This window comes from Halichoerus grypus, chromosome 1, assembly GCF_964656455.1.
Source record: "Halichoerus grypus chromosome 1, mHalGry1.hap1.1, whole genome shotgun sequence".
Lineage (NCBI taxonomy): Eukaryota > Metazoa > Chordata > Mammalia > Carnivora > Phocidae > Halichoerus > Halichoerus grypus.
Genome location: NC_135712.1, coordinates 176,252,538 through 176,279,095, shown reverse-complemented (window position 1 = coordinate 176,279,095; position 26,558 = coordinate 176,252,538). Strand labels below are relative to the sequence as shown.

Here is a 26,558-nt window from a genome sequence, read left to right as displayed (position 1 = left end):
GTGGAAGATAAGACCCCTCTCAAATGACAATGACCTGTGTTGCTTAGGAGTTATAGGGATTCCAAAGAGAAATTCCTAATTGTCACCTACCATGAAACAATTTTTCCTTCTTATTGGCATCAAATAAATGGTGACTGCTCTTAAGCAAAGCAGCCCCAGGTTGCTGCCACTTCCTTATAAATTATCTGCATAAGTGAATTACAGGAGTATAAATAATATATGCAGTTTCCATACTTTAGTATCCTCATTTAGGCTTTTAACATGTAGAATTCCCTAGTCTATTTTGGGAGAATATTTCTGATTTTTATCCCAAATGAACAATAGAAAGTAAACAATTTATTCACAAGAGAAGAGATTTTAACACAGTTTTACTATGGGCCAATAATAGAAGAAATAAAAGCCAGGAAATTAAAAAAAAAAAAAAAAAAGGGTAAAAACAGCTATTGTGACCTTCAATAAACAGCAGTGAAGTAGCTCTTATAGATCACGTTGCTGGCTACAGGAAAAACACAACCAAAACCCAAACAGAACACCTTTGGTGTGAGTCCCAACGCCACAAGCTCCACATCACCAAATGAGGAATGTCCTTCTAACATAGAACCCTTTAGAGACTCCTGAGACACCCCCCTGCAAGAAAAAGGCAGAAAGCAGTGTGGGAAAGATAAAGCTGTTTGGGGGCACATTACATCTCTCGATGATTAAAAAATGCATAGCATACTGTAACTAATGTGTCTTTGTGCCTTGATATTTTCTTTTTATCGTGATTAAAAGAGTAAAAGCATCATCTTACTCAGAGATCTGAGACATTCTCAGAGGGGTTTTGCAGAAACTAATACACCCAACTGATGGCTTCCATCAACAGCTAAGGTACTTCATGTCATATAATTTAATTTCAGCATCTGAAGAGTTTGTTCTTGGTGAGGTTCTCTATGAATTCTTATCTAAACTAACATCAAGTTCAAGGTTATGTTTGCCTTTCACATCACACCTGGGAGGTTAGAAGTCATGAGATAAAACCATGATTGCTTCCTATGCTTGGGACTCTGGCCCCTTCATTTCAAGGGCAACATTAAAAGGGCAATCCCCTTACCTCTAGGACTTAGAAAAAAAGAAAGACAAGAGTTTTAGGAGACATTAAATATATATAAATCTGTTGGAGACCAGGAAGGTCACCAAACAAGGGAATAAATCTGAGTGAAGAGCATCTTGAGAAAGACTCTTTAGGCGTGAGTGAAAGAAAAAAAAAAAGTGATGTCCTCGGGGGGAAGGTGATATTTTGGTTCTGAAATTACAAACAAATTCTAGTGTTTAGGCCAAGAAACTGGCTAGGGAAAAAGGAAGGAGTTTGAGGGCAGAAGTAAGTAACAGGGAAGTCATTAGGGACTCCACCTAATGGAACAGAGAGGCTAGGATATTGCTATTCAGAGTGTGGCCCATGGGCCAGCAGCATCAGCTTCATGAGAGAGATTACTGAAAATGCAGAATCTTGGGCTCCAACCCAGACCCACTGATTCAGAATCTGCATTTTAGCAGGTCCCCAGTTGATTCATTTGCCATCAAAGTCTCAGAAGCACTGGACTAGGACATACAGTGAGTTGGGCATGTGGTTGAACTCTGGGGAGATTTCTGCTCACGGGAACTTTGGGCATTGCTGATTTTTGTGTTTCCTTAAACAATGGTCTTGAATATTAAAACAAAACCACTAGCTCCACTGCATCTGATGTGAAATGTCAGAAGCCCTTGGCTTAGGATAGTGACACTTTCACTAAGGACTCTGCGCCTTTGTACCACGATCATTAAGAGAATGACACCTGAGGGCTGGTTTGGGGTGTGCCATAATAGAAGAAGCTGTGGCACAGGACTCAGGCATTGAGGGTCTAATTCTACTTCTTCAGAGTTCTATGATTTTAGGAGTGGCTCAGTGCTGAAGCTTACTTTCTGGCCTCCTGCCTCATCTCTCATTTATAAGCAAGAAGTCTGGGCTCAAGGCATTCAGGTATTGGCTGGGTGGGAGCTATGCCTCTTGGCATCTCCAGAACTGAAGCTTCCCGACCCTTAGACTGTCACTCAACCAGTTCCTTTCCATACTTTTAACCAAAAGAATCTTCTAGCAGATGATTTCCATGAAGAGCCAGCACACTGTTTAGCCTCTGAGGAGGACTCCATAAATAGAGGCTCCTAAGACTAGGGCTGTTATTTTTACTATTACGATGATTATTTTGCCATTCTGTGCCTCCATCAGGGTATGACTCTGGTAAGGAATACAGTGGATGAAGAAAATATGAAGGTGTCTTCAGTAATTAGAAAATAACAACATAATTAAACATTTCCAGCCACTGAGAAGGGACCAAGAAGAAATGGAAAGGAGTGAATGAAGGTAATGCAGAATGGTGAAGACAAAGAATGGCAAAAGTGCATGTCTCACAGGGTCCCAGGGTGGGCCATGAGTGCCATATATCACATGACTGATAAACCCTGGCATTGCAGCTTCAGCTGTTCTGTGACCTGCCTCACACCCTTCATCGAATGACAACTCCCTAAGTCAGTAAGGGCTGGGAAGCAGGGCTGCTATCGGCTGCTATGGTTGGAGTTCACGCTCATCTGTCAGTGCCTGTACCTGTCTGGTTGGCACCCAGGGCATACTGGTTGTTAGATGCTTGGACCTCTAGAAACAAAGTTTCTAGTGATCTCTCAAAAAGCCTTTATAACTGACCAACTCTAATAAAAGGATTCCTTTATTTATTTCATGAATGCGTGCATTTGTTCAACCAATATTCACTGACTACTTGTTACATCAACCAGCCTTGTGCTGCTTGTTAAATGCTTATTAAACTATTTTCATATGTGCTGACGTTCACTTTCCCTTGGGTGCAGAGCCAACAGTCACTTGGGCTCTGTCTTCAAGGAGTTCACAAGCCAATGTGTCACCGCAGTCGATGTAAATTGTGAGTATCTTAGCATTAAGCAAACTTGGATCAATGAGAATCCTGTTTTCAGCATCTAAATCTGACACCCCAGCCCTGATCATTTTCCTGCACAATCTAGCACTGAGGAAGGTATGCTTTTGTTCAGTTCTTTACAACTGCATGCATGGTCAAGCTTCTTCAGTGCTAACGTGTCCTATCTGGGGAAGCTTCTTTCCTTCTTCATCTACAATCCTACTTGACTTCCACAGTCACCCCAACCTATGTGCTCTAAAAAATGAGAAGAGAAATACAGGAAGTCACCAACAGTTCTCCAATTGCACAATATTAGAAAAGATTCTTTTGGAACATGTTCCATCCAACAGCTTAGTCAACAGAAAGGTCCCTTCTTTGTTATCAGCAAATAATCTTATCATAAAAACACTTAAAGATCACTCAGGATCTTAAATCAGGCCAACATTTCCGAAACTCACCACAGACAAGACTCTCCAGCTGTTATTTTATATTTATTTTAAAAATAAATTTATTTTGAAACTTCCTTACTACATGTAGTTCTAGCCATTGATTCTTTCTAATACACTACCTCATTTTTGCACAACAAAACCCTCTTTTCTTTTAGAAAATAGGTCTTTCTCATCAGTAGACAGAGCTGACCCTAACTCCCTGCTATAGGGATCATCTCCTAAATAAGGTTGATTCAGCTAAAATCGAGAGCCACTGAACAAAAGATTGTCTGGTCCATTAGGATCTCTAGCATTAAGGGACCACAAGAGCTTGGAGTTGCTGGAGGCCACCTTTGACACCACCAGGAGTCTACGTTACATGGAATCAACATTGAGGGAAGCAGAACCAAGAGATAGAAGGAAAGGATGACTGTTCATGAAATTGGTTGAACCTGTGGCCCCAGCAGAAGGGGAGCCTGGGTTCTCAGGGAACAGAAATGAGGCAGAGTTTGGGATAAAATATGTTTATCAATGATCAAAACTTATAAAAGGAAAGAAGCAGGAGCAGGACTAGGAAGAGAAAGAAGTCCAACTGTGATATGATCCAACAATGCCCTGGACATGTTCCCAGGAGGCTCTGGAAGGACTGCCCCTCAGAACTCCCTAGTCTTGAGCAGAAAGGGCTGACCTTTAATTCCTGCCCTGATGAGTCACCAGATGTGGGCGGCTGCAGACAGGGTGAGACTATGGGCAATTAGCACTCCACAGCTGAGGAGATTGGGAGGGAGCTGAGACCTAGAGGCTCTCCATTGACCCCACTACCCACAGTGAGGCAGCAAGTCTATCTGGGCAGTGCATCTCTCTGACAACCCTACAGCTCAACTAGAAGCCAACTAATCATCCCAGTGATGTGGAGCCAGGAAACTCCCTATTTTCTTCAAGCCAGTTTGAGCTCAGTTACTTTTATCTGTATTCGAGAGACTGTTTCCCTTCCAAGTTAAAATTCCCTTGGAACTTCAAGATTCCAGAAAATATATACTACTGAAGTAGACTGGGGAGCCCAGTGTAAACCCATACCCCCAACATCATGGCAATCATGTCTGCTAATCAAGCCCTACACTTGCAACCTTCCCTTGGCTCATACACTTCAAGTGATAAGATAGTGAAAATGGGATGTGTCTGTTTTATTGGACTGAGGGTTTTGTGATTAAAACTGACAAGTCACTTGTGGTAAAGGACTTGTATGTCACAAAACAAAGTCCATCATATTTTCATTTGAATAAACTTTACTATGATGGGAAGAGTTCTCAGTTTTGCCTCTGGTCAGGAAGATCCTCTCTAACCTGTTTATCTCTCAATAATTCCCATCCTCTCAAGAACAGAATTGCTTGTTTCTCCAAGAACAGTGATTTATACATTAATAATGCCCTCTTTGTTCCCGCAAGTGACCAAGTTTGCAGGAGTAAGCATGAGAGTAAAATCGAGCCAACACTCCAGGCTCTTACTGGGGAGCAATGCTTATTAAATTATTTTCATATGTGAAGTTCATTCACTCGGGTAGCTATTTTGTTAAGCTTCTGAACTTTTAGCAGTATTTCAATTTATACCAATGTAGCATAAAATTTGTAATTCCAACACCCCAATGAAAATGATGTGAATATACATACATGTATCATTTTCATATGTATATCATATGTAAAGAGATCCAACAGCATATATTAATCATCATGTTTAAGTGTGTATATGAGAGAGACAGAGAGGGAGGAGGAGAGAAAGAGAGAGAAAAAGGGAGAGAGTTGGGGGGGGTAGAGAGAAGGAAACCACAAAGACTCCACAAAGACTCGAATGTATGTCATGGTCTAAAACTAAATAACAAATGATAAGGTGTAATAAGCATTGTTCAGCACCATTAGGTAATTGAAACAAACTTGATCTCACTTGCCTTTACAACACTCCTTGTTGTAATAAATTATGTTTATAAACCTCCCTGGATGAACTATCTTTTGTAGAGTTTCTTATATTCCAACTCAGTTGACAGAATCCAATACTTGGGTTATCAATTTTCTTAGGGTAATTTAAGGAAGCAATAACAGTACATATGCTGTTGGTCTTGCACTGAAACTTATTCAATAAATACAAAAAACACAAACAGACCACTTCTCACCTCCAGAGTGTGGCGGTGGGCCACAGAGCAGGACGACTCCCTGGCCTTCACGCACAGACACCGTACTTCTCATTTTGGTTTTAAAATTTTCAAGATCTGATTTGAAAACAAAACAAAACGGAATTTCAGAAAGGGCAATACAAATTAAAATCTTCACACAGAGACAATCCGGTAATTTTTAAAACCTTTTCTCAGGAATCTCAAGAGGAGAACATTTGCTTGGAGAAGGAAAATTAGGATTTTGATTTCTTTATCAAGGCTTCTTAGAAATTCAGCAATACGATAAGAATATAGACCCATTAATCCTGTGGTGCTGGAACAGTGTCAAAAGTGGCCTGGGCTATCCCAAAGGATGAAGCATATTGGAATGAAATAACCAGACAATATGACTCAAAGAAGGAAATGAAGTATCTTGAACCAAAAATATACATAGACCAATATCCACATTTGCAATAGTGATTCATCAAATCGTGAAGACGTGTAGATTTACCTATTAATGAAAGCCAGCTATTCATGAATTTCTCTCCTAAAATATTTTATCCTAAGTAGCCCAAATAAATTTTATTCTACCTATAAATACTTCCATACAGGTAGGTATCATCGAAAACTACCATCCAGGTAGAATTCAAAGGATCACAGTAAACTAGGTCCACCTATTTCTTTATATTTGTAGCTGTGAAAAAAATGAAAACCATTTTTATAATTGTCCAAAGACTCTTTTTTCCCCCAAGTTTTTAATAAAGCAATCAAGGCAAATGCTATTTTGATCAGCAGTGATTATTATTTTTTTTTAAACTGTTTAATTTCTTCCAGTCACAGTCCAGGACAACAAATTCTGATTCTCATTCTCCAGCATAAATTACAGAAGGGAGGAAATTCTGTTGGTTCATTTTGAACAAAGCTTAAACCTTTGGGGGAAAAGGAAGAAGAGAAAAAATCTGTTTCTTTGAACCCAAAACTTGTGAACTCCACAGTTAATATACTCAGTGGTGTCACTTTATATATCAGAACAATTGCACTGTCAATTTGTGAAAGAATACACTCATTTCATAGCTCTTAAGGGTTCATATAAATTACCTATGTGGTGAGGCAGTGTGTCTACTTCAGAACAGAACTTGGAAAATTTCAACTCTGCCTTGAAAAAGGTAAAAAGCAAAATAATTATCTTCAAACGGATAAAACTACAGACTGTAGACAGCTATGAATATTCTAAGCACCTTAAATCAGCCTACCAGATTGAATGAAATAAGAAGGTCTACTTGTCTCATTTTAATGTTACTGAAAAACAGCATTAAATTACTAGGTTATAAGCATGGAATAAAGCTATTCAGCAAAACTCACTATGTGCGCCCATAAAAGAAGAAAAAATTGTGTTTCTGCACTTATTTTAACAGGAAGTTCCCCTACGAAAACGATATGATAACACAGTATTATATTATCTTAAATGTGTAACTAAAATGCAAAATAATCAAAACATTAAAGTTCCTGAAGTGTGCCTGAGCTGGAACTGCAAAACCATACCATCCAAATATTTCCCAGTATCTAAATGGGGGAGCGCATCATATCAGACTGTAGCCTATATATGGAAAAATAATATCAAATGACGATTTTTGGCAACCAAGTATGTGTCATCATTGCTAATTTCTTACCCAATTCTTGTTTTATTCTGTTACATAAATTCACACCATGGAAGTGATTCATCACTGATTCTAAGCTCGAATATGCAAAAAAGGATAAAACAGTTCTATGGAAACTAATAATGTCTCTTCTCCCCTAAAAGTAAAAATCCCTTTTGATTAAAGCACTAACAGGGCCTGGAACAGACCTGCCCATTGCTCTAGACACTTGCATTGATACTGTTTCTAATTCTATACAAGGGCAAAGAACATTATTTTTGGGATACCTGTAGTCAGTTTGTGGAGCATAGACATGAGGGAAAGAAAAGAAAAATACCTATACTGGCTTCAACATGTTTTCCAGGGCTTTGTTGCTACCAAATCACTGTGACTACAATGAATTTTTGTTTTCTTTAAAACCTAATCCCCTGAATTCTTAGTTCATGTTACTCCAAGTGTCGTCTAGGACCACCTGCATCATTATTACCTAGGATTCCTATTACAGATGCAGATATCTGGGAAATCACTTAAAACTAGTAAATTAGAATGGGATCTGCATTTTTAACAAGCTCACTAGCTGAAGTGTGCACACACAAAATAGAACTTTGTGGCTTCCTACTAAGATGTAGCAAGTTCAACCCAGATTAAGTATCTTAAAACGTATCTCAAACTTTTTGGAACATATGAAAATGCCCATGAGGTAAAGAAGCTTTGAAACATCCATTTAGCAGCAAGGATGAAAAGTGAAGCAGTCACTTATTGAACAAGTATCCACTGAAGACTTCAGCCTGCTGCAAGCATGTTCTGAACTATAAATCACTGGAGCCTCCTTTCAAGGAGAGCCCTGTCTGGTTAGAGACGGACTTGACACCAACAGTGAGAACCTTGCTCTTATCGTGGTAAGTACACAGAGGAACAAACACTCAACCTAGAGATGGAAGAGATGCCTTGAAAGAGCAGCAGTTCCTCAGTCAAATCAAGGATGGTGTGTGGGGGGTGGAGAGGGAGATTCTGCTCAGACAGAGGAGTCAACAAAGGAAAAACACTGATGAATAAGAACACCTGACAAAATATAGCAAGATTTCCTCCCTTTGGGGGGAACACTAAAGGCTACAGAGATAAAGGGAGTCTAATAAGTGTCTAAAAAGTTTTAGGTTACTGAAATACCTACTCGAAGGGTACATGTGTAACCCAAACTCAATTGAAGGCTGCATGGAATCCATGCTTGGCAAGATCTATATTAGAACAAACTCTCCTTATGAGTCAAAATAAATAAAAACTAAATCCAGGACTTTTTAGATAGAAACTTCTCAGAAATTTATTTTTGTCTCCTTTTCAAATTCTGGCAAACTCTGTAATTATTCTGGAACTTCTAATTAGCTGGACTTTAATCACAAACCAACATGATGAAAAAGCATCTACAAAGAAGCACAGTTAACATCATATTTGATGATACAGGACTGAAGGCTTTCCCTCTAACATCAGGAATATGACTAGGAGGTCCATTCTTACCTAACACTCTTGGCATTGTACTAAAAGTTCTAAACACTGCAAGAATGAAAGAACAAGAAATAAAAAGGATACAGTTTGGAGAGGAAGAAACAAACTACCCCTATTTGCAGATGATATGTCTAAATAGAAAATGAGAAGGAATCTATCAAAAACAAAACAAAACAAAACAAAACAAAAAACACAACTTCTCAGTATAAATGAGTTAAATAAGATAGAGGATACGATTTCTAGACACTTTAACACTGAACGTGCAGAAACCAAAATTAAAAATGCAAAACTGCTTATAATCATTCCAAAATAATTGAAATACTTAGGTATACAGATAATAAAACATGCAAAGGAAGTATATGCCAAGAGTGGCAAAATACTGATAGAAAACAATCAAATGTAAGCAAATGGAGAGCTGTACTGTGTTCATGGACTGGAAGACTCAACATAGTATGAACTCTCTGCAAACTGATATGTAGGTTTAATGCAATTACTAACAAAATTCCAGCACATTTAAAAATTTGTTCTGCTTCTATTTTTTTGAAGGTACAGGCAAGCTTTTTCTAAATTTTATATGTAAAAGCATAGGCCTTTAGAATAGCTAAGACCATGTTCACCAAGAAGACTAAAGTGGAAATAATCACTCTACCTAATATTAAAGCTTATTTTATAGACACAAGGATCAAGACAGTGTGGTACTGGTAAAGGGATAGACACACAGATCCATGGAACAAAATTGCCTAGAAATAGACTCATGTAAATATGCTCAACTGATTTTTAAAAAAATTTTTAATTTAATTTTTATTTAAATCCAATTAACATATAGTATATTATTAGTTTCAGAGGCAGAGTTTAGTGATTCATCAGTTGCATATAACACCCAGAGCTCATTACATCAAGTGCCCTCCTTAATGTCCATCACCCAGTTACCCCATCGCCCCACCCACCTCCCCTCCAGCAAAGAAAAGAAAACAACAACAAAAAAATGATCTAAAACTCACTCATATATGAAAATTAACTCAAAATGAATCAGAAACTTAAATATAATAAAACTATAGAACTTTCAGAGAAATACAAAGGAGAACATCTTTGGGATCTAGGGCTAGGCATGGAGTTTTTGATAAGAAAAGACTTGACAACAAGTACCTGAATCATTAAGAGAAGACTAATAAACTGGACTTGATCAAAATAAAAAACTTTTGCCTTATGAAAGCCCATGTGAAGACAATGAAAAGACCAGCTGCAGACTGGGAAAAAAATGTTTGCAAACCACTTACCCAGCAAATGAATAGTATCTAGAATACATAAGTCCTCTCAAAACTCAAATAATAAAAAACAAAACTATTTAGTTAGAAAATGGGCAAGCAAGCTGAACAGACACTTCCCTGAAGAGGATATAGAGATGGCAAATAAGAACGTGAAAACATGTTCAGCATCATTAGCCATCAGGGAAATACAAAGTAAATCCCTAATGAGATAGCACAGCACGCACATCCGAATGGCTAAAAATAATAGATGGTGACAACGCTAGACCTTGCAAAGATGTGGAGAAACTGGACCACTCCTACTTTGTTGGTAGGAATGCAAAATGCTACAGCCCCTCTGGAAAACAGTTGGGCAGTTTCTTACAAAACTAAACACACAACGACCATATCACCCATTTATCCCAGGAAAATGAAAACATACCTTCACACAAAAATCTATACATGAAAGTTAATACAGCTTTATTTGCAATAACCCTGAACTGGAAATAGCCCAGATGTCCTAGAACGGGTCAGTGGTTAAGTTAACAGTGGCACAGAGGTATCCTGGACTACTATGCAGCAATAAGAAGCAATAAACTACTGATACACTTTACGACTTGAATAGATCTTGAGAGAATTATGCTGCCTGAAAAAAAAAATCCTGAACGGTTACATGCTGTATGATTCCCTTTATATAATATTTTTAAAATTAAAAATAATTAGAAATAGAGAACAGGTTGCCAGTGTTTAGAGAGGTGGGAGCTGGGATATGGGTGTGGTTATAAAGGGTACTGTCGGGGATATTGATGGTAGTAGTGGATACACAAACTACATATGTGATATAATTGTATAGAATACACGCATGCACACACACACACACACACACACATACACACGAATACATGTACAATTGGGGAAATCTGAGTGAAAAACAAAGAGAAACTCCAGACCTCCGTATTTCCTTTTATTTTGTTTACTCTTCCTCCACACCACCCACAGTCTGGAATGCTGTACTAAGATATCCCAGAGCTCCAAGACCTGGCATCAAAGGGAGGTGTGTAGAGTCAGGAAAGAAGTGCACTCCTCATTCAGACTGCTTCCCCTGTGAAAATTCACACTGATCATTCCTGGCATATAAAATAGTCTGCCTTGATGCCTGTCTGTTGATTTTCTGGATGGAGCAGATTTTCCATGGACTTCTTAAGGACTTTACTTTTAGGTTCATCTCCCCAAGCTGTGGAGAGGAAGCCAAGACCATAAGAAACCAGCGATGCAAACAAAGAAAAGACTGGGGTGACTCTGATTTCCTGACACTCATGTGCTCAATTTGGAATCTAATTCCACTTGCTACATATTGCTGGTGCTGGTATCTCCATGTAGATTAATTCAGGTAATCACCTAGTGCATAGAATATGCGAGATGTTATTGAGTATAACTGCAGGGCTACAGTGAAAGTCTACCTCTGCAGGACTTCAAATCAGCCAAAGAATTCCCACCAAAGTCAGTTTGGGAAATGCTGTGTTGAGCCAAATTAAATGAGTTTCCTAATGCAGAGTAAGTCAGAGACCTTAACATAAAATAGGCACTGATGAGGTCTAATAATGTCAGATGGGTATTAGAGTATCCTAAACATATCTGACCAAAGAATTCTGTGTAGAACAGTTTATGTGAAATGCTGGCAAAGGCTGTATGTTGAATCAGGTACACATACGTGCAATTGGATATGTCATAAATACAAAAAAGGATGACAATAAAAGATTGCAAAATAAAACAAATCCTTTTTTTCCCGAAGAGGATTAAAAGGAAGCATAAAAGTGGCAATATGTCAGAAATTTTGACCAGCTGACTAAATGGTCCTAAAGCTTAAAAATTTAGAGCTTTGCCTCCAAATACCTTGTGGTCCTTTGTAATTAGAGCATGAGAAACTACTAAAAATCATTATCGCTGAAAACGGCATGTGAACTTTACTACTTGCGTAACACAATTCTACTTGATGCTATGAGGTAAAGAGTTCCTTTTCAATTAAAATGCAAAATATTACCCAGTAGTGATAGTTAAATAAACCGCCAAAGGAACACAGGTATAGGCAATGTAATAGTCTTCCGTGCGTCATGCTTTAAATGTCTTTAACGTATAATGTGGAAATACTTAGTGGTTTGTAGTTACCAAATTCAATCACCACCTGAACAGTGTAAATGACAGGACTGTCTTTAAAAGAATCAGATAGCTTTTAGTAAAAGAAAGCTGCACACTCCTATACAAAAGCTAAGAAAAAAACTCAATGAACACATCCAGAAAGGCAATAAAAATCAAAATCTCAGTTCGTTAAGGTTTTCATCTTCATTTCCACGGTACCAGGTGTTATAAATAAAGAAGAATCCCAGGAAATGATTCAGCTTCTACTACAAGTGGTAGAATTTCAATTAGTTGAAAAATCTCATTAAAGCATGTGCCACTGTGAAAAGAAAAATGCAAACAAACTGTGTTTTGCAGGATGACCATGAGTTTTCTTCCTTTTTTTCCTGACACACACAGAGGCCTCCGGAAGATCTCCCAAATCTGAATATTAAGACATAGCCAATTGACGCCCCATCATCTTCAGTATCAGCAAGTCCAAAACATAACCATTATTTTCTGCTCTATATCCCGATCCCCAAATTCAAAGTGTCTCCTCTTAGTTTGTTCCCTTTCTTATTTAATATACCAGTCCGATTCTCAAAGCATTTAATCAACTCTGAAGTCCCTAAGGGAAAATTCTACTGTGGCAACATGTGTGTCTTTGGAAAATAAAAATGTTCCCTTATGTAAAAACAATGGCTTGTTCAACAAAGTTCACTAGTGTTTCAGTTTTGTTTCTGCAAAAGCAGAGCCTCAGGTGATCGAGTGTGTGTGGGAGATGGTCTCGGGAGGTAGGAGGGAGTGAGAGAGGACAGTAAGAAGCTGCTACTAGAGTCCAGGAGGGCTTGATTGTACAAAAACTTCCAACAAGCTGACAAATGCTGTGCAGAACTGTCATTTTGCAAGACGGAGTCTGGGGCATTTACACGCAGGCTCCCAACCACAACACTGCAGGGTTTTCACTGAGGGCAATAATTCCTCCATACCCATCAGAGCTTCCACTGTGAACCTGCAAGGAACTGTCTACCCTCCTGCAAATAAATTAAGGTGGGCAAAGGGGATGTCACATTGGGTCCCCAAAATGTCTATTGCAAACAGATTTGTTATTGTAAGCCCGGCCTTTTAAAAGAGGTTTTAAAACAGGTGTACTCTTAGTTTCCAAGCAGACTTAAGTATTTTAAGACTTATTCAGTATTTTTTAAAGATTTTCTGTATTTGAGAGAGAGACAGAGAGAGAGAGAGTGAGCACGAGCAGGGGGAGGGGCAGAGGGAGAAGCAGACTACCCGCTGGGCGGGGAGCCTAATGCAGGGCTCGATCTGGGACTCTGGGATATGACCTGAGCTGAAGTCAGATGCTTAACCGATGGAGCCACCGAGGTGCCCCAAGTATTCAGTATTTGCTAAGCCTACTTAGCATATAGGGAAGCAGCTAATAACATCTTAACATTTTCAGAAACGGCTTCGTTTTGTTTTTTAAGCACAACTTGGGAATTTTGGCATAAAAGGGTGAGTGCCAAGCACGTAAACATATTCTCTAAGACCCTTCCACACAGGTGTCCCACAGTTCAGCTTCCCTCTGTCTCCCATCGCCCCAGTGCTCTGGCACCCCCAACCGTCAGCACATACACTGCAAGAGTAACAAACTAACTGGATTTCCCTGAGCACAGAATGCTGGTCTAGGGGCGCCTGGGTGGCTCAGATGGTTAAACGTCTGCCTTCGGTGCAGGTCATGATCCCAGGGTCCTGGGATCAAGCCCCACATTGGGCTCCTGACTCAGTGGGGAGCCTGCTTCTCCCTCTCCCTCTGCCTCTCCCCACCCCAACTCATGTGCATGCTCTCTCTCTCTCTCTGTATCTCTGGGTCTCAAATGAATAAATAAAATCTTAAAAAAAAAAAGCTGGTCTAGTCATGCAAACTGTGTTCCCACTTCTTCATGGGTATAGCATACTTTTATTCATCTTCAAAACCAGCTCCAGCCACATAATCCTTTCTTGAAACCCCTGAAATTATCCCCAACCTTTTACCCTGAACTTCCCATACTTTTGTATTTGTTCATCTTGTTCTCCTGTTTCGGGGGCTGCACCGAGATTAGAGCAATTATCATTTTCACCTTTAATATCTCTAGATAATAGCATATTTCATGGCATTGTGTGGGTCATCGATAGAAGTTTAAAATGAGTTAAACCGTCTTTTAATCATGCCATTTTTTTTGGAATCTCCATGGCGAGTCTCCCCCCCAGTCAAAGCCTCTGTGCCAGTGTTGCAGACTTCTGAACTTTCTATCACGGTGGCTTAGGAAAAGAACACAGGAGTAGGAACGCCAGAAATCTCGCCTTTGCTCTATCACAGTCAAGATCCACAGGACTGAAGAGTGCCCCATGATACCTCCATGCCTCTCAGCTTTCCACCTAAAAACTGGGGCCAACACCTGCCCTTTGAAGCTCACAGGGTTTTTTAAGAAAAGGATCTCTAGCATCACAGATCTGCAAGTCCTGTGAAAAATGAAAAAAACTGGGGCACCTGGGTGGCTCAGTTGGTTAAGCGTCTGCCTTCGGCTTAGGTCATGATCCCAGGGTGCTGGGATCGAGCCCTGCATCTTCAGTTTCCCTGCTCAGCGGGAGTCTGCTTCTCCCTCTCCCTCTGCTGCTCCCCCTGCTTGTGAGCTCTCAATCTCTGTCAAATAAATAAATAAAATCTTTAAAAAAATGCAAAAAATTATAGAAGTGCACACAAGTTGTGTTATTCCTTCTGAGTGTTTGGTTTTACACCTGTCCCTACTTCACTCTCTCTCATCTGTCCTCTATGCTTTCAAACATGCACAGATTACCACCTGAAACACAAAACGTATCTTCCAATGACCCTCATACTTGACTTTTGTAAACATCTCCCCACCCCCCATCCTAACCATCTCTCTGTTTCCTCCAAGTTTTTAACTTGGGTGGAACTCAGGTCTTTGTCCTCTGGAATTACACAAACCCAGGTACAAATCCCTTCTCTGAGACTCTCTGTTTGACTGGGGCACATTACTTCACTTGTTGATTCACACTTTCATCATCTGTACATTGAGGATAATGATAGCAATTATTTCTGCTTGTATTTGTGAGGAAGAAATAAGATCACTCATGCCAATTTCTTAACACGGTGTCTAATTTAAAGATGTTCAATAAATGAGAGCTATCATTTCTTTACATTTTTTTTTTTTAGGAACCTCATCAAGTGTGAAGCTTCTACCCCTATGTCCAAACCAGTGACATGTCTACCAAAATTTTGATTCAAAATGGGCATTTTCTACTTGCCTTCCAGACATTTTTTGGACGTCCAATTGCCACCTCATATTTGACATTTCATTTTCCGATGCTCATAATGCCCCTTATAAAGCCAGTTCCTCTTCCAACTTCCATCTTCCTATCATTTTCTCTCTGACTTCCATATCCAATCTGTCACTTCTCTTTCCTACGTCTGCTCAATTCATTCTATTCGATCATGCTCATTGTTCTGCAAAGCCTACACTCTCTTTTCTCACTGCCACCATTTTAATTTTGCTGGAATTATACATTCAACTGTCTATAGTAGTAAGCATGACTCCAGTATGCTTGTCTGTCTTTTATGCCTCAGCATCCCCAATGTTATAAGAATACAATTTATCAACATTGACTAAATGGATATAGCAAGAAATTAAAGGATGAATGGATTTGCTAGACTCTCTGATAGAAATTTTCTGAACTTAATCTCATTTAATTTTCAAAAGAGCTCTATTATAAAGACATTATTTTTCCATTTTCCAAAAAGCTGTGGCTCAAATCTATTAGGGACTTTGACAAAGATAGTCATAAGTGGTGAGGACAGTTCCATTGGTTTTGGTCCAGTTCTTTTTAACTTTACGTGTGCAATAAGCCTAGCCAACTTTTGGGCTTTTCTTCTCAGCTGTGGTCTCTTCCCTCCCATCCAAACTACCTATCCTGTACCCACAGCATTGAGTTGTTTTCTTCATAAAACATATCCCCAATTTTCAATATCTGCTCAAAAATCTACATTCCATTCCTCATTGCCTAGATGATAAAGTCCACATTCTTATCCTAATATCCAGTCATTGATTCAACAGATATGTATGTATATGTATGTAAAGTATGTGTCTATGTCTCAGGTACTGGGACAACTGAGCATAGCCTGTCACTTGGACTATTTCTGCTTCTCCAACTTGGGCCCCATCCTCTACTTTCAATTTACATTAAGTTTATATATATCTCAAAGTCTAGTCAAAAAAGTTCAATCCTATGTGAAGGAAGCATAGTCTGATAATTCTGAACTATTCGGTCGTGGTGTTTTAGATCTGTCTCTCCAACAAGACTAGGGCAGAGGGCTGGGACCTCCTCCATCTCTTGGCTTTCCACAGACCTCAGAATGCACCTATCCAGGACAAATGGCTTCAACTTAGGCGACATGATCCCTCTATAAAAGGTACTGTCAGCTGTCCAGAGCAAACAGAATGCTTGTGCCTAGGACCTATTCTCGACCATGTCCTTCTGCTTCCTTCTGTTGTATTTGTTAACAAAACTAATTGCTCAGCTTAGATATTTTGTTGCTGTTGAAATTAAGTTACTAGAGAAATATCAAAGAAAGCTGACGAAATAGGTATATGGAAAGAAGAAAATAAGCTAATGTTTATATACAAATAAATTTAAAGACTCTTGGAAAACTAATAAAGAAAATTTACCCTTCTCCAAAAACTGATACCAAAATGTGGGAATGGGGCCAGATAGCCATAAAATCTTGAAAATACAAAATAAAAATCTTTAGGCCATTTCTGTACCCAGGATGCTTCAGAAATGTTTTTAAAATTATTACTCAAATTAAAAAAAAAAAAAAAAACTATAAATGGAAGTCTCAAAAGATTCATATGGGTGTGATTTATACCAATAATACAATGAACTGTTAACATCCAACCTTTAATCAAAGAAGAGCTTTTGACACTACATTAAAAACTAGAAAACAAAAACAGAAAGCAAAAAAACCATATACAATTACATATTCAAAGCAAAAATAAAATTTTCATGATATATACGTATCCTTTTTAAAATAATTACCCGTTTTAAAAGAATTTTTCAATCAACCCTGCAACTATTGGTCCTGACTATATCAAATAAGAAAGCCCCTTATGTATTGAGAAAAAAGTAAATGCTGGGTTGTTAAATCAAACAAGAAAAATTAAGAATACTTTAATATTTATGCTATTGACAGTTTTGCTCTTCTAGTATATTGAATCTAGGAAAAACAAACAAAAAAACAACTCTCTTCACTTAATTATGGATGTTAATTTCTCCTATAATACTAAAGTTTAACACATGAACAGTTAATGTAAACTGAAAAAGTAAATCTATACTTCTTGAAAATGTTTTTTTTTCTTATTCTTCATGAATTAAGAAAAAAATCTCAGCTTTACCATCAAAACCACAATTTTAAAAACTTATCTGGCAAAACTATAAATCATTTTCCTTTTTTCTTTGAAACAAAGATCTTCGGGTATATCAGAGACTTGAGATAATTCAGAAAATCTGTATAAAACCATATTTTAAAAGTTAATTTGATTTCAAGAGGACCCTAGAAAAAGCCAGTGTTCTTATACAAAACATTACCAAATAAAGAAAGCTGAATTTTCAAGACTATTAAAATGTTATAATTCAGGGGCGCCTGGGTGGCTCAGTCATTAAGCGTCTGCCTTCGGCTCAGGTCATGGTCCCAGGGTCCTGGGATCGAGCCCCGCATCGGGCTCCCTCCTCGGCAGGAAGCCTGCTTCTCCCTCTCCCTCTCCCCCTGCTTGTGTTCCCTCTCTCGCCATCTCTCTCTCTCTGTGAAATAAATAAATAAAATCTTCAAAAAAATAAAAAGTTATAAATCAAAAATTAACCATCCTGTTGGATATGCCATCAAGGAATTTTAATAATTAGTAATATGAAGATATATTTGGTCCTTTCATTTAGGAACATCTACTTGCCAATTTGAAAATTAAAAAAAAAAAATCACATAAACTGACTATATTCTGAATATGGGAACATGTAATACTTCAATGTAGTTATCTTAACTATGTTCTCAAGCATTTTTAAAACGCTTTTTAACAGTCTAAATTAAAATATGTCCATGGCTTCTTCAGCAAAGAATTTGAAATTATACTTCAGTTGGAGTACCTGCTACTAAAACTAGCTCTATGATTTCGTACAAATTCTCAACCTCTTTGATGCACTGATTCTTCTGAAAAATTAAGATTATCTGAGAAGTGCAGGTAATACAACCTGTGTCAGAAGCCCACTGAGAGGACTGTATGAGAAAATAAATGCAAAATTCTTGGAATATATTAGGTGCTCAAGAAGTATTAGCATGCTGCTTTACCTCCCCTGGCAAGGATACACCCTACACGTCCTAGCCTCATCTTTCCAAAGCTACATCATTCAAGCCCAGCCAATATTTTTCCTTCTCCTTTGAAGCCTTCAACTATTACTCCCTTTTATCTATATTTAGCCTTTTGCTTTTTATAGGTCTGACTCTCTCCCCGGGAACGTCATAATTTCTATTGTTTTCCCCTCACAATTAATGGAGTAGTTGCTAAGTAATATTTGTTAAATTCAACACATAAAATGAGTTTCAAAAGTTCCTGATTTTGGTACCTGTAGCTGGCTGAGTAGATCAGTCACTGAGACTGTTTATAAATGTCACAGAACAGTTGCCTTTAACATACATATGATTTTAGCAATGAATATATGGTATTACATTATATACTTACTTTTATCGTCATAGGAATACTAAAAACAAAAACAAACTAGCATAATGCAGTAACTCTCCTAACACTACAGGAAAAAATGTCAAATATGGAATCCTTACACTTATTTCCAAATAGTTAATTCTTTAATGATTCACTCAGCAGCACATTTCCACACTAATAGCAAGGCTCATAGGTGATGAAAACTCCTAGCGTCTGGCATTCAAAGATCACCCTTGCTACATAGAAAGAAGCTAATTAGGTTTATTTTTTCTTTAATTATATGATCACTTCATACTGAAAATTCTCATTAAAAATAAGAGAAAGAGATAGAGGAGCAAGATGGCGGAGGAGTAGGAGACCTGGATTTCCTCTGGTCTCAGGAATTCAGCTGGATAAGGATCAAACCATTCTGAACACCTACGAACTCAACAGGAGATCGAAGAAAAGAATAGCAACAACTCTCTGAACAGAAAAGCGACCACTTTCTGGAAGGTAGGACGTGCGGAAAAGTGAATACGAGGCAATATTTGGGAGGATAGACGGCGGGGGAGGGGCCTCCGGCTGCCGCTTCTGGCAAGTGATAGAGCCGCGGAGCACAAAATCGGAACTTTTAGAAGTCTGCTCCGCTGAGGGACGTCGCTCTGGTGGCTAAGCGGGGGGTGGAACCCTCGCAGGATAGTGTGGTCTCAGGACCCTTGGGGTCACAGAAAGACCGGGGGTGCCTGAGTGCGGCAGAGCTCCCAGGGATTGGAAATGGGAAGCTGGCTGCAGAGACGGAGCCCAGGCGCGGGCTCTCAGCTCGGGGTTGTCATAAACCGTGATCCACGGCACAGTCAGGCCACTGCTCCTCCAGCAGGGACCCAACAAGCAGCAGATCTGGGGAGACTCATCTTCTTCCCCCGGGAGGAGCGGCGTAGGAGCGCACCGCAGGGATCTGCTGGGTTTGGAGACTCCAGACGGGGTCGGGTGCCAGAGATAGAAACGCGCGGTCACAGGCTGGGTGAGCTCGGAGTGCAGCCGGAGACCAGGGAGACAGGAGTGATTGACTGCTTTTCTCTGGGGGCTCACTGAGGAGTGGGACCCCGAGTTCTCGGCTTCTACGGGGCGGAGATTGGGAGGCTGCCATTTTCACTCTCGGCCTCCAAAGCTGTATGGAAAGCTTGCAGGGAACAAAAACTCCGGAGAGCAAACCCGAGCAGATTACTTAGCCCGGACCGGCAAAGGTGGGGCAATTCCGCCTCCGGCAAAGACATTTGGGAAGCAGGGCAACAGACCCCTCCCCCAGAAGATCAGCGAGAACAGCCAGCCAAGACCAAGTTTACCGATCAATGAGAACGGCAGAACTCCAGCGCTAGGGGAATACTACACAGAGAATCCATGGCTTTTTTACCATGATTCTGTAGTCTTTCAAAGTTAATTTTTTTTTAACTGTTTTTTTTTTAATTTTTCTTTTTCCCTTTTTCAACCAACATCTTATCAATCCCTTTTTTAAAAAAAACATTTTTATTTTTCATTTTTAGAGTCATATTCTATCCCTTCATAGTAGTTACCCTTATTTTTGGCATATATATATATAAGTTGTTCTCTCCTTAAAATTTTGAGATAGTTTCTTCTAACAGATCAAAATATGCCCTAAATCTCTAGTGTATGGTTTTTTTCTACTCCCCTGCCTGATCACGTTCTCTCCCTTTTTTTTCCTGTTTTTTTTTTTAAATCCTCTTCTTTCTTTTTTCAAACAACTTATCAATTCCTTTTATAAAATTTTTTATAATTTCCATCTTTACAGTCATATTCCATCCCTTCATCATATCAACCCTTACTTTTGTACATATATAAGTTTTTCTTTCTTTAAAATTTTGGGAGGCACTTTCTTCTAACAGACCAAAATACATCCAAAATCTAGTGTGTGGCACTGATCCAAATACCAGCCTGAGCATATTTGATCATATTCCGTTTTTTTTTGCTTTCTTCTGTTTTTGTTTGTTTTTATCTTTTTCTTTCTCTTTTTTTTTCTTTTTCTTTTCCTCTCTTTCCCTTTCTTCTCCCACTGCTTCAGGTCTTTTCTGATTTGTTTAGAGTATATTTTCTGGGGACGTTGTTACCCTGTTAGCATTTTGTTCTCTCACTAATCTATTCTCCTCTGGACAAAATGACAAGACGGAAAAATCACCTCAACAGAAAGAACAAGAGGTAGTACCGACTGCCAGGGACCTACTCAATACGGACATTAGTACGATGTCGGATCTAGAGTTCAGAATCATCACTTTAAAGATACTAGCTGGGCTTGAAAAAAGCATGGAAGTTATTAGAGAAACCCTTCCTGGAGAAGTAAAAGAACTAAAATCTAACCAAGTCGAAATCAAAAAGGCTATTAATGAGGTGCAATCAAAAATGGGGGTGCTAACTGCTAGGATAAATGAGGCAGAAGAAAGAATCAGTGAGATAGAAGACCAAATGATGGAAAATAAAGAAGCTGAGAAAAAGAGAGATAAGCAACTACTGGATCATGAGGCAGAATTCGAGAGATAAGCGATACCATAAGACGAAACAACATTAGAATAATTGGGATCCCAGAAGAAGAAGAAAGAGAGAGAGGGGCAGAAGGTATAATGGAGCAAATTATAGCACAGAACTTCCCTAATTTGGGAAAGGAAACAGGCATCAAAATCCAGGAAGCACAGAGAACCCCTCTCAAAATCAATAAAAATAGGTCAACACCCCAACATCTAATAGTAAAACTTACCAGTCTCAGAGACAAAGAGAAAATCCTGAAAGCAGCTCGGGAGAAGAGATCTGTAACCTACAATGGTAGAAACATTACATTGGCAACAGACCTATCCACAGGGACCTGGCAGGCCAGAAAGGACTGGCATGATATAATCAGAGCACTAAATGAGAAAAATATGCAGCCAAGAATACTATATCCAGCTAGGCTGTCATTGAAAATAGAAGGAGAGATAAAGAGCTTCCAGGACAAACAAAAACTAAAGGAATTTGCAAACACGAAACCAGCCCTACAAGAAATATTGAAAGGAGTCCTCTAAGCAAAGAGAGAGCCTAAAAGCAACATAGACCAGAAAGGAACACAGACAATATACAATAACAGTCACCTTACAGGCAATACAATGGCACTAAATCCATATCTTTCAATAGTTACCCTGAATGTAAATGGGCTAAATGCCTCAATCAAAAGACACAGGCTATCAAATTGGATTAAAAAACAAGACCCATCGATATGCTGTCTGCAAGAGACTCATTTTAGACCCAAAGACACCCCCAGATTGAAAGTGAGGGGGTGGAACAAACTGAGGGTTCTAGAGGGGAGGGGGGTGGGAGGATGGGTTAGCCTGGTGATGGGTATTGAGGAGGGCACATTCTGCATGGAGCACTGGGTGTTATGCACAAACAATGAATCATGGAACACTATATCTAAAACTAATGATGTAATGTATGGGGATTAACATAACAATAAAAAATTAAAAAAAGAAAAAAAAAAGAAAGTGAGGGGGTGGAAAACCATTTCCCATGCTAATGGACACCAAAAGAAAGCTGGAGTGGCATTCCTTATATCAGACAAATTAGATTTTAAACCAAAGACTGTAATAAGAGATGAGGAAGGACACTATATCCTACTTAAAGGGTCTATCCAACAAGAAGATCTAACAATTGTAAATATCTATGCCCCTAATATGGGAGCAGCCAATTATATAAGGCAATTAATAACAAAAGCGAAGAAACACATCGACAACAATACAATAATAGTGGGGGACTTTAAAACCCCCCCTCACTGAAATAGAACGTCTAAGCAAAAGATCAACAAGGAAATAAAGACTTTAAATGACACACTGGACCAAATGGACTTCACAGACATATTCAGAACATTCCATCCCAAAGCAACGGAATACACATTCTTCTCTAGTGCCCATGGAACATTCTCCAGAATCGATCACATCCTAGGTCATAAATCAGGTCTCAACCAGTACCAAAAGATTGGGATCATTCCCTGCCTATTTTCAGAGCACAATGCTTTGAAACTAGAACTCAATCACAAGAGGAAAGTCAGAAAGAACTCAAATACATGGAGGCTAAAGAGCATCCTACTGAAGAATGAATGGGTCAACCAGGAAATTAAAGAAGAATTTAAAAAATTCATGGAAACCAATGAAAATGAAAACACAACTATTCAAAATCTTTGGGATGCAGCAAAGGCAGTCCTAAGAGGAAAGTATATAGCAATACAAGCCTTTCTCAAGAAACAAGAAAGGTCTCAAGGACACAACCTAACCCTACACCTAAAGGAGCTGGAGAAAGAACAGCAAATAAAGCCTAAACCCAGCAGGAGAAGAGAAATAATAAAGATCAGAGCAGAAATCAATGAAATAGACACCAAAAGAAGAGTAGAACAGATCAACGAAACTAGGAGCTGGTTCTTTGAAAGAATTAACAAGATTGATAAACCCCTGGCCAGACTCATCAAAAAGAAAAGAGAAATGACCCAAGTCAACAAAATCATGAATGAAAGAGGAGAGATCACAACCAACACCAAAGAAATACAAACAATTATAAGAACATATTATAAGCAACTCTATGCCAGCAAATTAGATAACCTGGAAGAAATGGATGCATTCCTAGAGATGTATCAACTACCAAAACTGAACCAGGAAGAAATAGAAAACCTGAACAGACCTATAACCACGAAGGAAATGGAAGCAGTAATCAAAAATCTCCCAACAAACAAAAGCCCAGGGCCAGATGGCTTCCCAGGGGAATTCTACCAAACATTTAAAGAAGAATTAATACCTATTCTTCTGAAACCATTCCAAAAAATAGAAATGGAAGGAAAACTTCCAAACTCATTTTATGAGGCCCCCATTACCTTGATCCCCAAACCAGACAAAGACCCCATCAAAAAGGAGAATTACAGACCAATATCCCTGATGAACATGGATGCAAAAATTCTCACCAAAATACTAGCCAATAGGATCCAATAGTACATTAAAAGGATTATTCACCACGACCAAGTGGGATTTATCCCTGGGCTGCAAGGTTGGTTCAACACCCGCAAATCAATCAAAGTGATACAATACATTAACAAAAGAAAGAACAAAAATCATATGATCCTCTCAATAGATGCAGAAAAAGCATTTGACAAAGTACAGCATCCTTTCTTGATCAAAACTCTTCAGAATATAGGCATAGAGGGTACATACCTCAATATCATAAAAGCCATCTATGAAAAACCTACAGCAAATATCATTCTCAATGGGGAAAAACTGAGAGCTTTCCCCCTAAGGTCAGGAACGCGGCAGGGATGTCCACTATCACCACTGCTATTCAACATAGTATTGGAAGTCCTAGCCACAGCAATCAGACAACCAAAAGAAATCAAAGGCATCCAAATCAGCAAAGAAGAAGTCAAACTCTCACTCTTTGCAGATGATGTGATACTTTATGTGGAAAACCCAAAAGACTCCACCCCAAAACTGCTAGAACTCATACACAAATTCAGTAAAGTGGCAGGATATAAAATCAATGCACAGAAGTCAGTGGCATTCCTATACACCAACAACAAGACAGAAGAAAGAGAAATTAAGGAGTCGATCCCATTTACAATTGCACCCAAAACCATAAGATACCTAGGAATAAATCTAACCAAAGAGGCAAAGGATCTGTACTCAGAAAACTATAAAATACTCATGAAAGAAATTGAGGAAGACACAAAGAAATGGAAAAACGTTCCATGCTCATGGATTGGAAGAACAAATATTGTGAAGATGTCAATGCTACCTAGAGCAATCTACACATTCAATGCAATCCCCATCAAAATACCATCCACTTTGTTCAAAGAAATGGAACAAATAATCCTAAAATTTGTATGGAACCAGAAAGACCCCGAATAGCCAGAGGAATGTTGAAAAAGAAAAGCAAAGATGGCGGCATCACAATTCCGGACTTCCAGCTCTATTACAAAGCTGTCATCATCAAGACAGTATGGTACTGGCACAAAAACAGACACATAGATCAATGGAACAGAATAGAGAGCCCAGAAATGGACCCTCAACTAATCTTTGACAAAGCAGGAAAGAATTTCCAATGGAAAAAAGACAGTCTCTTCAACAAATGGTGTTGGGAAAATTGGACAGCCACATGCAGAAGAATGAAACTGGACCATTTCCTTACACCACACACAAAAATAGATTCCAAGTGGTTGAAAGACCTCAATGTGAGACAGGAGTCCATCAAAATCCTAAAGGAGAACACAGGCAGCAACCTCTTCGACCTCAGCCGCAGCAACTTCTTCCTAGAAACATCACCAAAGGCAAGGGAAGCAAGGGCAAAAATGAACTATTGGGACTTCATCAAGATAAAAAGCTTTTGCAAAGCAAAGGAAACAGTCAACAAAACCAAAAGAGAACCGACAGAATGGGAGAAGATACTTGCAAATGACATATCAGATAAAGGGCTAGTATCCAAAATCTATAAAGAACTTATCAAACTCAACACCCAAAGAACAAAGAATCCAATCAAGAAATGGGCAGAAGACATGAACAGACATTTTTCAAAGAAGACATCCAAATGGCCAACAGACACATGAAAAAGTGCTCAACATCGCTTGGCATCAGGGAAATCCAAATCAAAACCTCAATGAGATACCACCTTACACCAGTCAGAATGGCTAAAATTAACAAGTCAGGAAATGACAGATGTTGGCGGGGATGCGGAGAAAGGGGAACCCTCCTACACTGTTGGTGGGAATGCAAGTTGGGGCAGCCACTCTGGAAAACAGTATAGAGATTCCTCAAAAAGTTGAAAATAGAGCTACCATATGATCCAGCAATTGCACTACTGGGTATTTACCCCAAAGATACAAATGTAGGCATCCAAAGGGGTACGTGCACCCCGATGTTTATAGCAGCAATGTCCACAATAGCCAAACTGTGGAAAGAGCCAAGATGTCCATCGACAGATGAATGGATAAAGAAGATGTGGTATATATATACAATGGAATATTATGCAGCCATCAGAAGGAATGAGATCTTGCCATTTGCAACGACGTGGATGGAACTGGAGGGTATTATGCTGAGCGAAATAAGTCAATCAGAGAAAGACATGTATCATATGACCTCACTGATATGAGGAATTCTTAATCTCAGGAAACAAACTGAGGGTTGCTGGAGTGGGGGGTGGGGTGGGAGGGATGGGGTGGCTGGGTGATAGACACTGGGGAGGGTATGTGCTCTGGTAAGCGCTGTGAATTGTGCAAGACTGTTGAATCTCAGATTTGTACCTCTGAAACAAATAATGCAATATATGTTAAGAAAAAAAAAAAGAAGATAGCAGGAGGGGAAGAATGAAGGGGGGAAATTGGAGGGGTAGAGGAACCATGAGAGACGATGGACTCTGAAAAACAAACTGAGGGTTCTAGAGGGGAGGGGGGTGGGAGGATGGGTTAGCCTGGTGATGGGTATTAAAGAGGGCACGTTCTGCATGGAGCACTGGGTGTTATGCACAAACAATGAATCATGGAACACTACATCTAAAACTAATGATGTAATGTATGGGAATTAACATAATAAAAAAATTTAAAAAAAAAATAAGAGAAAGAGACATCAAAGATTACTTATGGATTGCCTGAAAAAGATATTTACCCAATTCAGTTTAAAGGACTGAAATGACTTTAGAAGTACATGAACCTCTAGAGACTCATGTATTTTATCTCACATGATTCTTAAAAAGAAAAAAAGTCTGTGAGACAGGCAATATATATTATTATTACCAATTTTAACATGAGCA

The 26,558-nt window shown here is 39.0% G+C and overlaps 1 protein-coding gene across 1 annotated transcript in view; it reads right to left on the bottom strand.

Annotated features, from left to right (window-relative positions):
* CNTN3 (contactin 3) overlaps positions 1-26,558 on the bottom strand; it is a 331,480-nt gene that overhangs the window by 144,039 nt on the left and 160,883 nt on the right. Inside the window, exon 5 of the mRNA XM_078075960.1 lies at positions 5,532-5,627. Within this exon, the coding sequence (XP_077932086.1) occupies positions 5,532-5,627 (96 nt within the window). The remainder of the gene's footprint in view (positions 1-5,531; positions 5,628-26,558) is intronic.